Raw genomic sequence first — 14,522 nt, 5'->3', positions numbered from 1 at the left:
ATTGCAGAAATTTTTACTGCAGAACAGGTTTGCCAATTTGGTTTACTCTTTCAAGTAATTTATTTTGAAAGAAAGGAGGATATCTTTTGTAATGATGGTCTAAAGTTTGTATTCTATAAACCTTTACATTTCATGAGTTAAGATCTACACGTGTCTTTTGCATCTGAATTACAGAAGTGTAAAATTGCAAAAATCTTAAGATATTATGACTTCAGTTTTTCCTGTAACAGTATGAGAAACATTCAGAAAAGCAGCAGTTATTATTGTAAAAGCTGTCTTGGTGTGGAACTTAGAATGTGTTGTGTTGAAATCAGTTGTGCTGGTGGTGTTATTTTTCGACATTGTATTGAATTTCTAATAGTGTTCTTGACAGCAGTTGAGCCAATGTACAAAGGAACTAATGTGTCTTATTTCCTTATTTGAGTCTTGACTATTTTTAGTGTCTTAAGAAAACTGTCAAGGGTAAAACTGGTAAAATACAGATTTAAAACATTTTTCTTGGCAAGAGTTGAATAGAAAGTTGCATGTGAGAATTTTTAGAGGAGGGGGAAAGAAATTAATCACCTCCATGATTTATTACAATACAGCAATAGATTCCTAAATCATGGAAGTCCTTGATACACTTTGACTGGTTCATGGAGGGAGGTGACTATGTAGTGGTTGAAGAAATCATCATTGCTAATAAGTGTTACTTTAGATTAGCAAATGAAAGACTGTGTAGTCCTTCAAAGGCCTCATCCATTCTCATTATAATCCTTTGAACATTTGTCTGACCTTTCTAAAGAAATTTTACAGAAACTTTATGCTTAGGATTCCACATAAATAAACTGACCAGCACTTGTCTCAAGAAGTTTGTACTCTAATGACAGGAGCAATAATACATCTTTAAAAAAATATATCAAATGTTGCTTGCCACAGCAAATTGTTAATATATTTTCAAATATCACAATGTAATACTTGAGACTAATGAGTGTAAAGCAGCTTATTAAAAGCAAATAATATCACAGTTCTCTAACAAAAATCTAAAACCAAATTGTATTGCTAATATTTTTCCTCTCAGCTTTGTTATGGTTTGTACCTATAGAAAGCTGGGGTAGGTGGGGTAATTTTGTTTTCAAGGCTGAGTGTATGACGGTTTGTGCAGCTAGGACATGACCAGCTAACGCAAACCAGCATAGCTCTACTCACCTCAGGGAAGACGTTGCCATTTACCTTCTGGGTCACGGCATGTAGGGCTGTGCTCCTGAAACACTTTCCATTTAGATTTTGCTTTAATTATTACTTTTTTTTTTTTTTTCAATAAGCAGTTTACTTCTTTCCTTTTGTAAAATACATGGCTTATTTGAATAGGCTTTGGTGCCTCTCAAAAGCATCATGGCTCAGATGGGTTTTTTCCATTAAAAGAAAAAACCTCTTATTCTCTTAGTAAACTTGGCAAAGCAGAAAATAATTCATTTTATTAAATCAGTTTTTTTTTTTTTTTTTAAAGAAAGACATTCTTTATTCACACTTCTGAATTTATTCAAGTATTTGATGTCTCCCTATTCCTTTTAAGAGAGATTCTAAATTTCAGTGTCAAAAGGTTGAGTGGCAGCATCCAAACCTATGCAACTGGAACTGAGGAAAGATACTGTATTCCAGCAAATCAGCTGGTTGAAATCTTGGTTACAAGTTGGGAGCGTTTGTGTATTACTTTAGCAATAAAGGCAGAGTCACTGGAAGTCTTAACATTGAGGCAGCAGTTACTAAATTACCATTTGTTTGTCATTGTTCCCAAGCTGGAAGGCAGAAATGTTGTATTTTTAAAGTAATGAAGGAACTGGAGAAATGCTGGACCTCTGCAAATGATTGAGCTTAGTCCGGGAAAATAAACAGGTAATTGAGAGTGCTGAGAAATTCTACTTTGTGTTTGGTATATCAGACTGATAAATATGAAATCCTCAAATTTGATCTCCCTTCATCCCTAGCTAGTTAGAAAATTAAAAATTTAGGCAGAAAGGAGCCCTTTCATATTGTAAGGTGGGAAATATTCTTTTTCATATCTTGCTTTGCTGGTAATTATGCATGCATGCACACATGTTTTGGATTGTCTAATCTTCAATATTATTACTTTGGGTTTAGTGTAAATTGATGGCAGATGAATGAAAAGCCTTCCTGGCAGATTTTTTAAAATATAGATTTGTATCTGCATGTGCATGTACTTTGACCATTTAGTAGTGACTTAGTAAATGTACAGTACAAAATTACAGGAGGATTTCTCCTTTTCCCCTCAATTGTCTGTCAGTTGCTGAAGTTTGATTTCAACACAGCCTGGTGTGTTGGGAGGCGTAAAAAAACCTTAGGGTCTGAAGTGCACAGTGACATCTCAGTGAGTGCTGGGAGCAGAAATGCTCATCACCTATCAGGAAGTTTTCCAGTCATTTGTGTCTTGATAGAGTACAAAAAAAAGACCCACCTAGTAATCCGAACTATCTAAAGGTATGGTAACTTAGAAATACAACTATGAATGACTGTGCTCTACAGGAAACCTGGAAGTAACAAGTGATTAAAAAAGCTGGTGTTTTATTTTCTTTCTTAAATGAAGAGTATCTTAGCATGAAAATGAAATATCAACTCTTACTTAGCATGAAATAGTTATAATTACATTTAGAAATGTTTTAAGTAGCTTAAAAATGCATAGCTGCTCTTATTATTCTTTCAATAATTTCATGTTAATTGTGGATTGATACAGGGTTAATGATATAAAATGTTAGCACTTCTAATGATATGTTTAAGGACAGTGCAGACATTAAATTCAGTAAACTGAATATGTGGCCTCATAAATAAATGCTGAATTATAATACAAAGCACACCATGACCAATTTAATTAGTATGTTTAATCTAGTCAATTCCAGCTAGGCTGCATATAATATGGACATGTATTTAATTTCTAAATTTAATATTAGCTGCATAAGTCACCCCTTACTTAATCAGTGCAGATCAGTAATAGAAATGTAACATATCTGGGCTTTTACATAAGCTTTTCTCTTTAAATAAGATGTTTTAACATTGTTTGAGATTTTAAATATTGTAATTAAAAAAAGGCACATGAGTAGAAATGTTTCCTGTGTTCTTCCCCATAATTTATTTTCATCAGGAGGTAGAATTCCTGAGGTCCAAAATAAAATATTCATTCAATCAAAATGGCGGCACTCATTAAAATTCATCCAAGGATCTAGGGCAGAATATTTTGTATTTGCTTATTTGATACAAAATTTACTGCTGGTTGCTTAGCTGTAATTATTGTTATATCAGTTTTTTTTTTTTTTTTAATTTGGGTAGAGTTAAAATGCCAGTAGAATAATCTTGATTTTTCATTTGAAAGCCTTACTTTGCAAAGAAAGTGCAGAAGAAAAGGCTATTTAATTTTTTAATAACCTGTGAGTACTTTAGATTTTTCCTCTTGTAAATTAGATTTTTATCACGTGAGCCATAGGGCCTACAGATTTTCTTGAACTCATCTTCTGAATTCTTAAACGTGAGTTTAGGATAGAAATAGGAAATTGGGTGGTATTGAGTCCAGTTTTGAAAACCTCTAAATAATGTGTTCAGTTGGTAGTTTCAGGGACTTCAGTGAGATTGTGTAGTGAATAGGCATTGTCCCTGTGGTCAGTGCTCTATAGGCTTAGGCTCATTGCTTTCAGAGGAAAGTCTAAGAATAATCAGCATGTGTTTTCTTCTTTTTTTTCCTTGATACAGGATTACACACTCTGCCTGTAACCTTTGATATAAATCTACCTTTGCTTTGTGTTCTTTTTCTGGTAAATACTTGACTAGAAATGAGTTGATGAACTGCTCAGTTTTTATGGAGAGCCCATAAAGAGCAGAATGGGCTGACTGCACTTTGGTCCTCAGTCAAACCTTATTGTTAAATGTGTTTAGGATGATTTCCATCCCATTCCCAGCATTTGGAACAAGCAAATCCAATAACTGTTTATTTGCTGAGACACACAAAGGAGCGCGCTTGTCCGAAAGAGGGCACAGTGAGGTTGCGCCTGTGCTGCCCTGTTAAACACAGCGCTATCGCTTTCCCACGTGCTGGGACACCATCATCTATGGTTTTTATTCTTAAAGAGCTCCCTCGTGGCATTTTGATCTGTACTCATTCGTGGGACTCCCAAACATGGTTTAGCAGTTAAGATCAGAGATGTATTTATTCTGGGGACCATTCTCATTGAGCACTTGGCTTCCAGCTTCCTAATTTAGAGGGTAAGACTTGTTACTAGCACAGACCTGATTTAATTATACAGGCTTTAAGTATGGTTTTGGACAAGATGGCCTCCAGAAGTCTTTTCCAACCTAAATTGTGTGATTCCAAGCCTTTTGGTTACACTCCTTGCAGTCCTTCTTGGGGGTGTAGAATTTACTATTCAGTAGTCACACCTGAATTCATTGTTGCCAATGGTAATTCTATTACTACACTTCCAAAAATAATTATTTATCGGGCTCAGAAGTAAAATCATCATATTTGTGTTTTAATCAGTTTAAATAAATAAATGTTAGTGTTTTATAACCTGATGTAGGAGTAAATTTTTTCCAGCCTGCTTGTGTAAGATTGTTCCTGTTAACTTAACAAGAGTATTTGTGGGAGTGCACAAGCATAAAGAGGACTGTCCGTGTTAGAAGCATTGTTAGGTGCAGTACATTTTCCTGTACTAGAAACTTGATGCAATTAATTTAGATATTAAGTGAAAACTAGCTTCATTTTAGTCTATACACCTGCTAATTATTACATGTTGGGAAATTTAGCTGACTAGAGACTGGAAAAGTACAAAGCCGTGGCTAATTCCAAGTCCTGCACCTGTAAGATAGTGTGTCCTTGGGCCTAGCTGGGTATGATAACAAATAGTGAAAGAGACATGAGAAAAGAGAGATGTAACCCCTAAGGAATGAGGAAGAGTTAATGGTATAGTTTAACCAATAGATTGCTTGGCTTACAGAATATTCATAAGCTTATTATTTGCTGTATAAGTGTTTGATGCTTTCTTCAATAAACTGGACGTGTGATGAACCAGCTGGTGTCCTGGTCCCCTTCCTTCAACAATTACATGCTGCTAACCTGACAGAATTTAAGTTTGCTGGTTTATAGTAAGTGCAAAATAGCTAGCTGTTTATGGGCAACATCATGCAAGAAAACCAGATTAACAGCTTTTTCGTTAAGGTTTTTATTTTGAAACTAGATTAAAGATGGTATTTACTGATTTATTATGAGAATCAAATCTGTAGGGGTTTTTAAAAGCTTTTATTTTCCTGTGGTTAGTTAAAGAATATACAAGAGGAACAAGTTACAATGCTTTTTTTTTCAATATTAATGAAAAAAAAAAGTCCACTAAACCATCACTTTTTGTTTGTGAAGAGACTTTGCTTACACCTAACCTTAATGAAAGCTATATCACCAAATATCACATTGAACTGTTGTTAACCCACTTACAATCCCGTGCGGGCTGTAGTTCAGTGAGCCCAAGAGGCTGAATGAATCCTAAAGGAGGTTTCTGGGCAGGACCTTCTTGGCAGTGCTTCAGTGTCATACCCACTCCATGGGGGAAAAGGAATGAGCAGCCTCTAAGGGATCTGGTCTGCCTGGGGTTAGGCACCCAAAGGGGCCATCTTTGTGAAGGTCTGAGGCGTGTGGTGACCTTGTTCCCACGGCTTTGAAAGCTGGGCACTTCCTGCAGTGTCTCTGCTTTGAGGTGCCTGAAGCGCAGTCTCACTTTGGTGATTTAAGGTTAACACACGGCATCTCATCCGTGCTGCCTCGACCAAAACTGCAGCAACAGCTATGAAAGCATGGAAAAGTAGAGTAGAAGCTAAGAGTTTCTTTGACTGGAACTAAAGTATTTTCAGGTTTTATTTTTTAATAATAATTTTTAATTAAGATTTTTAATATTATAACTGAAATCACATCACGGATGTTTGAAAACCGTTGTTTCATCAATGATTCGTAGGTAGAGTATTGTCCCCAGGTTAAAATAGGACCGTGACTTCTACATTAACATAAAGGAACTGCATATTAGAAGCAAATGTTGCTTCAAATATGTAGAAGGTTTCATGTTTTTAATATGCATTGATACTTTTTCAGGGAAAAAAGCTTTATATATAAGCTTTATTTCCTTATAAACATATAAGCACTGTACTACTGGTATTTTGAATTTTTCTGTTAAATGCAATTCAAATCATTTTAAATTAGAAAATGCGCAAAAATTGGGTTAACTGCATGTAACTGTTGAAACTGTTTTAGCTCACTGATATATTCAAAGATCTAAATAGGCAGTAGATGTGGACTTTTTTCCCTCTCATAATGTTACCAATATATTTAGTTTAATTTCACATCCTACAAATCAAAAATACCAGGGTTTCTAAAAGCTTGGTCTTAATATTTCTTCTTCCTGCTCTCCTGTGCCATTCACATAACTGTGGAAGGGGCTAGCAGCGGGCCTGTTAGCTAAAGGAGCAAGAAGTAAGAAGAAGAAGCTGATAAGGAGCTTTCTCCAAGGCCGTAACCAAGGAGATCGAGAGAAGGAAGATAAGAGCATTCTGCAGCTGGATGAAGCATTTTTAGAAAGTTAGGTGGAGTCAGAGTAACTTTTCACCAATGGCATGGTATTGAATTATTGTGGCCAATAGCTAAGGTAGAAGAAGGGTAAACAACTGGAAAGTGTATAAAAGATCAGCCATTTTCACTAATAAACTGTTGCCAAGTGTTACCGAGACTGCTTGTGGTCTCTGCTTTATGTCGTGACCGCCTCGACTGCGACATTTTGGTGATCCCCGACGTGATAAGAGCATAGTCAGTGGGGGCCCATACGGGGTCCTAGCAATTGGCAACCGTGACCCACTGGGATGTAGTGGGGGAGGCGGCGTTGGTGCAGCTCAGAGTGGCAGGTGGAAGCCACAGGGAGGTCCGGACCTGATTCACTCCAATCAAGACACCTGGAAGTAGGTGAGCCACCAACTAGTAATAATGGGACAAAATTTATCCAAAGAGGAAGAAAGTGTTCTGTCTTCATGGAAAATTTTGTTAAGAAATAAGGGAATTAATACGTCAGACTATGAGCTTCGTAATATATTGCTGTGGGCTAAATCACAGAATTTTGGCACTGATCCTGACACAGCATTTAGTGTTAAGGCATGGAAGAAAGTCGGGGACAGACTATGGCAAGTCATTCAAGCGGGAGATAAAACAGCTGTTGATTTAGCAGTAACCTGGAACTCGCTCTTTGAGGCTTTAAAGGAATGGAAAGTAGAGAGAGAAACGGAGCAAGATGCGGACGAAGAGTCGGGGCTGATAACAGAACCTGACGGGGGGGCTGAGGCAGAGGGGGCCTCTGAGGTAGAAGGGGGCTCTGATTGGGAACTTGGTGAAGAAAGTTCGAATGCCATGGGAGTTACCCGGCACGCTGCCAGAACTTCTGGGAAAGCTGCCAAAACTTCTGGGCAACCTGCCCTAGCCTCTTCTTATCAGACCCCTAAGCCTCCTTATCTCACACCTGCACAGCAGCTTCAGATGGTGCCTGTATATACTACACCGCTACGCCAGTTAGCTGAAATGTCTCTAGCAGAGAGAGAAACCCAGCCATCTTCCCCCCCCCCCCCCCCCCCCCCGCTTCCCTCCTCTCTGGCAGTGCAGGGAGAGGTTTTCATGCCATGGCTTTGCCAGCATTCCCTCAAAGGCCAGAGAGCTCCAGAGCAGAACAGCTTTAGTGAACAAGCACTCAGCCCCTGCAGGCCCCTGGCCTCCAGGATGGCTCCATTTGCCATGGATCCATCATCAGGCAGCAGGAGCTGAGTTAGAAATGGGCTCCCTGAGCCTGGACCACCTCCCAGTGCCCAGACAGCAGCAGAGCAGAGGGGGCTGAGCCCCACTGAGCCCGGGCTGTTGGTAGAGGGAGCAGCCTTGGCCAGCAGCTGCTTTCTCTCCCTGTGTGGCAGTTGTCACCTTGCAGCTCTCAGTCTGTGGAAATGGAACACAGTGCTGAGTGTCACAAGGGGAGCACTTGGGCAGCAAAGTCCTGTGCTCCTGGGCCAGGGAGTTTGGGAATTGCCAAACTCTGTAGGAGCTTTGTGCCTGCACTGAATGGATTTCAAAGCTCCTCTAGGTGCATGGGAAGGAAACCACAGAATCACAGTATGGTAAGGATGGAATGGACCTTAAAGATCATCCAGTCACAAGGCCCCTGCCATGGGCAGGGACACCTCCCTCTAGAGCAGGGAGCTCCAAGCCCCATCCAGCCTGGCTTGGAACACTTTCAGGGCTGGAACCTCCACAACTTCCCTGGGGAACCTGCTCTAGTGCCTCACCACCCTCACAGGAAACATTTCTTCCCTAATATCTATTCTAAATCTCCTTTCTTTCCATTTCTACCATTACTCCCTGACCTATCATTACAGGCACCAGAGATGTTTTAAACTCAGCAAACTGGTGGCTCAAATTGGAAAGCAGCCCAAGGAATGGGTTAGAAATTAGAAGTCAGCCTCAGGGGATATGTCCTGAGGGCAGAGAAGGCTGCATATCTTCTCCTGCAGCATCAGGAGCTGGTTGCATCCAGCTCAGAGTCGGGGACTAGCACTGAGGCAGCCTGGAAAATCCAGTGGAGCAGAGGGAATGATTGTACTGCAATGGACATCTCTCCCCAGGCTGTGAGAGCAGGCTGCCCCTGCAGCTCAGAGGGGAAGGCCAAGGACCCTTGGTTGAACTCAGCTCTCCTACTCTGAACCTTGGGAATGTTTTTGTCAACATCCCCCATGTCTGTGAGGTGAGCAGCAGGGCTTGGGATGGATCCTGATGGCTCCTGAGGCAGCAGCAAGCCTGGTGCAGCTGTGGACTTGCTGCCAACCTGGGCAGCTGTGAGCAGGGAATATTTGATGGACTGCTCAAATCTGGGGGGTCACAAAGGTGTGTCTGTTGTTCCTGAAGCCCCAGTCCCTGCTTTTGGGCAGCCTTCCTTAGGGATCAGCTGGGAGGCTTCCTGCAAAACAACCCCTTGGCACATGAAACCAGCACTGGCTCCAAAAGCTGCATGTTCAGAGGCTTTTGTGGCAGTGCCAGACACACGGCACCTTTGGACTGGGCTCTGCAGAAGCAGCTGCAACAAACTGGCTGCCTTTGAGCTTCAGCCCACTGCCAACAGCTCCAAGTCAAGTGTCTCCTGCTTATTGCTGCAATCACAGGAAATCCTTGGGAGTTCTCTCCCTTGCTGACCAGTCCCTCACCACACTTCAGCCTCGGTGCATCTCTGGCTCTAGAAAGAGAAAAGTGTTCCTGGGAATAAAGCAAAGGATTTTTCTACCTATTTCCCTCCCCCCAAGTAGTGTCAAGCTTGCAAAAACTTCATGAGACAGCAACTGAAAGAGGTAGAAAATGAGGCATTGCATTATGCCCGACACTTCCAAAAGCTTGACTGTAGGAGGCAAAGACACGCTGAGTTTTCTCACCAAAAGATGATGCTGTCTGTACATTTTGATGCTGATGCCTCATTCTCAATGTATTGTTTTCATGGTCTGGGAAAAGGTGAAGGAGTAGATGGTGCTGTTGGAGCTGTGCTCACTGGGGCAGCAGCAGCTCTGGGGTGATTCCCTACGCAGCTGCAATCAGCCCACGTTGCTCTCAGCGCCAGCTCTCAATGCGCTTGGTGCTGCTGAGCAGAGGGGCACTGCTCTGTGTCCATGGGATAAGCCCAGGGTGACTGCAGTTCTGTGGAGTTACCACTGCTCTGCATGAAAACCCAAAGGCAGAACTTGTCCTGTTGAATCTTTTGACTTCTGCCATTCAGCAGCACAAAGCATCTTCTGCCTTTTCTGGGTGTTCATTGCATCATTAGACAATAACTCACAAGAAGGGAAGATTCCACACGTATTTCCATTTTGCTTTCTTGCTGCTGCAGGTGAAACTGATGAACCAAGGAGCTGTTGATGCTCCCTTCACCTGTCTCCCTTCAGCCACCAACCTGGGTTTGTGTTTCAAGTTTGCCCCCGAGGAGGGCATCATTGCAGCAGGTGGGAGCCAGGCTGTGCAGATCTCCTTCAGTGCCACCGTGCTGGGGAGCTTTGAGGAGGAGTTCCAGTTCAGTGTGGCTGGATCTCCTACGTCTGCCATCCTGACCATCAAGTAAGGACCCTGGGAGCTGGGTGGGCACATCTGTGGCTGTCTCTGGGACATTCCCCACCCACCTCCTTTTGGGGTGGAGCAGAGAAAAAAGGTGTTTCCTGAAGTCTTAGTCTCTGTTCTGATGCTGGCATTGCTTTAGCGTGAGGCTGCCTCCTGCCCTGTGTGGTAGCCGGGAGCTGGAATGACTCCTCCCTGCAGGGATCTCCCTGTGCCTTGGGCCATGGCAGGCAGTGGGATGGATCAGCTTTGGTCAGCAGCTGCTCTGGGATGTCCCACCTGAACACCCAGCAAGGCCCCCCGGGCTTTGCAGATGGGCCAGCCTGGCTGATTCTGCAGCAGCAGCAGTGTTTGTATAACCTTGTGTGAATAATCCGTGCCAGATGGGCAGCAGCAGCCTCAGCTCACCTCTCATGGCCATGCTGTGGGGCACAAGCTGTGCCCCCAGCTCCTGTGCACAGAGGGCTCTGGAGCCTCCTTTGCACAGCCAGCAAAGGGCTGATGTGGGAGTCAGGAACTGTGCAGCAGGAACTGTGCCAAGGACTTGGGCACCATCCCGTGGGCTGGTGCCATGGCAAGAGACAATCCTGGCCCAGCCAAAGGGAGAAGGGTGGATCATAGGGGAGGCAGAGCTCAGTGCTCAGCACCACAGCAGCGTGAGGCCTTGTCCCTGCCAGCCTGAGCCATGTGCTGCAGGATAATGGAGTGGAAGCAGGAGAGCTGATGCTGGCTGCTCTGCAGCTTTGGAGCTGGGCTGCTGCTGGTGGGAGGCTCTGGCTCAAGGCCAGAATGAAGGAATGAAAGCAATCTGCACTGGATGATACCAATGAGATAAGGGAGATGGATAAAGAAGAACAAGGAAGTTATTCCTTAGCAAGAGAAAAGTGGTGAGCAGGTGTGCCCAAAGTGGAGAAACAATGATGCTGGCTTTGTGTTTGGAGGAAAAGTGCTGCTTTTTTAGTTTGGAAATCAGGAGGGAACCTTTCACCATCAAAGGTGATTCTCCTCTGTCCCTCCCCCAAAGTGGTCATGGGCTGTTTCTGCATAAGCAGCTTTCTCCTTGAGCAAGGGCAGGTGTCTCTTGTTGAGATGTGCAGAACAGAGCCAGGGGCAGTCCTGTGAATGCAATAGAGGACACAGTTCACTGCTTCTTGATTTTGAACCAAAAGGCAGAGTGGGCACTGATTGGCATCAGCCATGAAATCAACTGGTGAGTGTTGTGCAGCTTCAAGTGCTGATTTCAGTGGATGTTGGTGGCTTTTGGAGTGTGTCTGCTGAGTTGAAGGACAGGTGAGGTGCTGTGCTAGATTCAGGACAGCCAAGTTTGGTTGTTGAAGCTCTTGCTCTTGGCTGTGCCAGCTGGTGCACTGCTGACAAGCTGGTCCTTTCCTCTAGGATTCTTCTGTGCCCTGGGTAGAACTGTTGCTGCCCTTTTCAGAGGATGTTTGGGAATGCCCTGGATTCGTATCTCAGAACTGTGTCTGTAATGATTGTGTGGGTCAAACTCTCTTGAGAAAGCTCCTCCATGGGAACAGCAGTTCTAGCTCAGGAGGAGCAGAGCAGGGAAGCTGTGGCTGGAAGGGCTGCTTACAGAAGTTTGTGGGGACACCTTGATGTCCATGCCATTGCAGATGGGGAAACTGAGGCACGGAGCCATGTCTGGGTGTTTGTTCAGCGTCCTTCATGGGACCCCCAGCAACCTGGGGGCTTCTCCTGCCTGCCCTGTGCCCAGAGCCCATCAGGGGCTGTTGGCTGCTGCCCCTTGGCTTGAGCTGCCTCCTGTGCCCAGGGCCCTGTGCTGAGCACACGGGGCTGTGTTGGTTGGGTAAGATGCAAAGCTGTGTTTCGTATCAGGTACAAACAGGCAACGCGTTGTACTTGTGAATGCGAAATGTGTGGACCCCGACAATGGGAGAGCTGTGAATTCTAATAATAACTGAGGAGAATAAAGCATGGAAAAAGGCCTTTGAACCTATCTTTTATTTGCAAATTAACCCTAGTTGATTTAGGAGCTTTGGAATTAAAATGTTAAAGATGTTGCTTTTTGCCTGCATTTAATCCATAAAGAGTTCTGCAATAATAACCTTTTGAAGTATAATTTTAGAATATTACTTGTATCCTTGAAACTATAGCTTTGGAATATATAAAAAGGAAATATGCTTATCTCATGCCTTATTGAAGCAGAGAAAAACAGCTTGAGAAAGGAAGATGAACATCGCCTCAAGGATTTATGGTTTTGACTAAAGGGAAACTGGACCGCCACCATCTGGGATCCTCCTCAGGGACCGGTGGTGGCACCTGTGGGAGCTTTGGTGGTCAAGGAGGGCGTGGTGTTTTGCGGAGAAAAGAAGAAACCTCACAGCTTTGTGAAAGTTGTAAAGCTGGAATGTTTATGACAGTGCAAAGGCATGCGTGCCTCAGAGAACTTCAGGTCTCTTTTTATCTCTCTCTCTAATACATGTGCATGCAGTTTCACAATAGGTTCATACATATTCATTTTTATTGGTTTCTGTGACTTTTACCACCAGTTCCTTTTTATCAGAAAAAATTCCGAGGTCAGGATGACTTGCCCTTGGAGCAGTCCCTGTCTCTCTCTATCCTCTTCTGTCTCCCCCCCTTTATCTCTGTCCTTCTCTGAAGTAACTTCACAGAGCTTAGGCCTTGCAGCCTGGCTAAATAACTACGATTTCTAACCACAGACTCAACTCAAAAAATGTACATTTCACCTAAATTAAAATGGATTTCTATCCTGGAAAATTTTCACTTTGCCTCAGTGGTGGCAATGGAACGCAGGTGTGGCTGGGACACGCTGCTCTCTGTTGACACCCACCACTTTGCCATGGCTCTGCTGGCCAGGTGAGAGCCCCTTCTCCCCACTGCCTCTGACATTTGTGCTCTGTGCCCAGGTGTCCCACACAGTCCCCGTGCTCATGGGCCAGAGGGCCTTGTCACTGAGGGACGGCCAAGCACACTGGAAACGGCTGGGAGAGGAGGGTCCCCATGAGCAACCAACTCCCAAATGGCCCAGGCCCCTTGCTGGAAGGGTGCTGGGGAAAGATGGGAACTCTGTGAAGTCACTCCTGGGGGAGGTTTGCCCCACTGGCTCAGGGTCTTGTTTCCTTTTCCTCTCGTCAGGATACTTTGCCATTCAGCCATACACTATTGTTCTGGGATTGCATTCTACCTGCTCGCCCTGCTCGGCAAAGAGATGCCATACTGGGATTTCCCTGCCCTGACATTCCTTGTGGAGGTGAGCCTCAAGGCCAGCGCTGCCTGGCTGAGCTGCCTCCCAGCCCTCTGGCCTCTCGTAGGCACAGCTGCCAGGACAGTGCCCGTGCCCTGTGCTGCTGCCTGGGCCCAGCCCTGTGCGGCTCCGGGCTCCTGCCAGCCGGCTCCCCTGTCACTGCCCTGTGCCTTTCAGGTCCTCGAGTGCCTGGACTTGAGGGAATGCAGTGACAGCGTTCTGGAGATCCTGGCACAGAACCTGCAGAGCGAGCACATGGCCAGGCGTTACTTGGCACTCCGAGGCCTCGTAGTGCTGGGCAAGAATCCCTTGATGGTGAGAAGGGGCAGTGGCTGAAGTCGTGCAGGCAGCGTGGGGTTGGGCAACGCAGTCGCTTGGCCTTGCCTGGGCTTTGGGCGCTGGGGCAGCTGCTCCCAGCTCTCCTGCCTCCTGCTTCAGCTGCCCCAGTGCTTCGGGACAGGCCTTTGGCCTCTGGGCCCTGCGGCAGCAGGGCAGCCTTTCACAAAGTTGCAAACATTTTATTTTCACCTTCATAAACAAGATCTGAGTGACCAGTTCAAGGTCTGTGGGCACTGCTTTAATTTAGTCCCAGTATTCTGAGCCCAGTAAGTTCAGGCGTGTTTGCGCTGCAGGAGAAGGGGAAGAAGTTGCCAAGAATTGAGGAGAGAAGGATGCCTGCTGTAAGAAATGGAAGCCCAGAGTGGTTCCTCCCTAATGGACATTCCAGCAACTCCTAATAAAAAAAAAGAGTAGGAAATTAATGTAGAGACTAATGCCAGGTGTTCTGGAAATGACAAGGGAAATGGTGAATAAACACATGGCACAAAGTTTCTGCTGCTTGAGTTTGTGTCTTTCAGAATCCATTGCTCAATAATGTGTGTGGGGACTTTAAAACCACTCCTGCTGTCATGAACAGCTGAGAGTATTTAATACGTTTTCATTAAAATGTTGGACAGATTTTCTTTGTTGTCTTGAAACAACTTGGTGGGACCTTTTTGTGGACAAACGATATATAGAATACGCAATACAATATATACAATATATTGGTAGTGGACAGGGATAAGTTCAGTCACTGACACAAAAATGAGAATATTTAAGTTTGTAATGGTAACATTTTTTTTGGAAAGCCAGACCATA

At 44.1% G+C, this 14,522-nt stretch overlaps 1 protein-coding gene across 1 annotated transcript in view; it reads left to right on the top strand.

Moving 5' to 3' along the window:
• The first annotated feature begins 9,659 nt into the window (after window positions 1-9,659).
• The window catches only part of LOC134431418 (acetyl-coenzyme A thioesterase-like), a 137,676-nt gene continuing 132,813 nt past the window's right edge, over window positions 9,660-14,522 (top strand). The window contains 2 exon segments of the mRNA XM_063179432.1: window positions 9,660-9,668; window positions 9,921-10,144. Of these exon segments, the coding sequence (XP_063035502.1) occupies window positions 9,660-9,668; window positions 9,921-10,144 (233 nt within the window).

Source organism: Melospiza melodia, chromosome W (genome assembly GCF_035770615.1).
Source record: "Melospiza melodia melodia isolate bMelMel2 chromosome W, bMelMel2.pri, whole genome shotgun sequence".
Lineage (NCBI taxonomy): Eukaryota > Metazoa > Chordata > Aves > Passeriformes > Passerellidae > Melospiza > Melospiza melodia.
The sequence above is the reverse complement of the archived record's forward strand: the minus strand, read 5'-3'. Positions and strand labels throughout refer to the sequence as shown.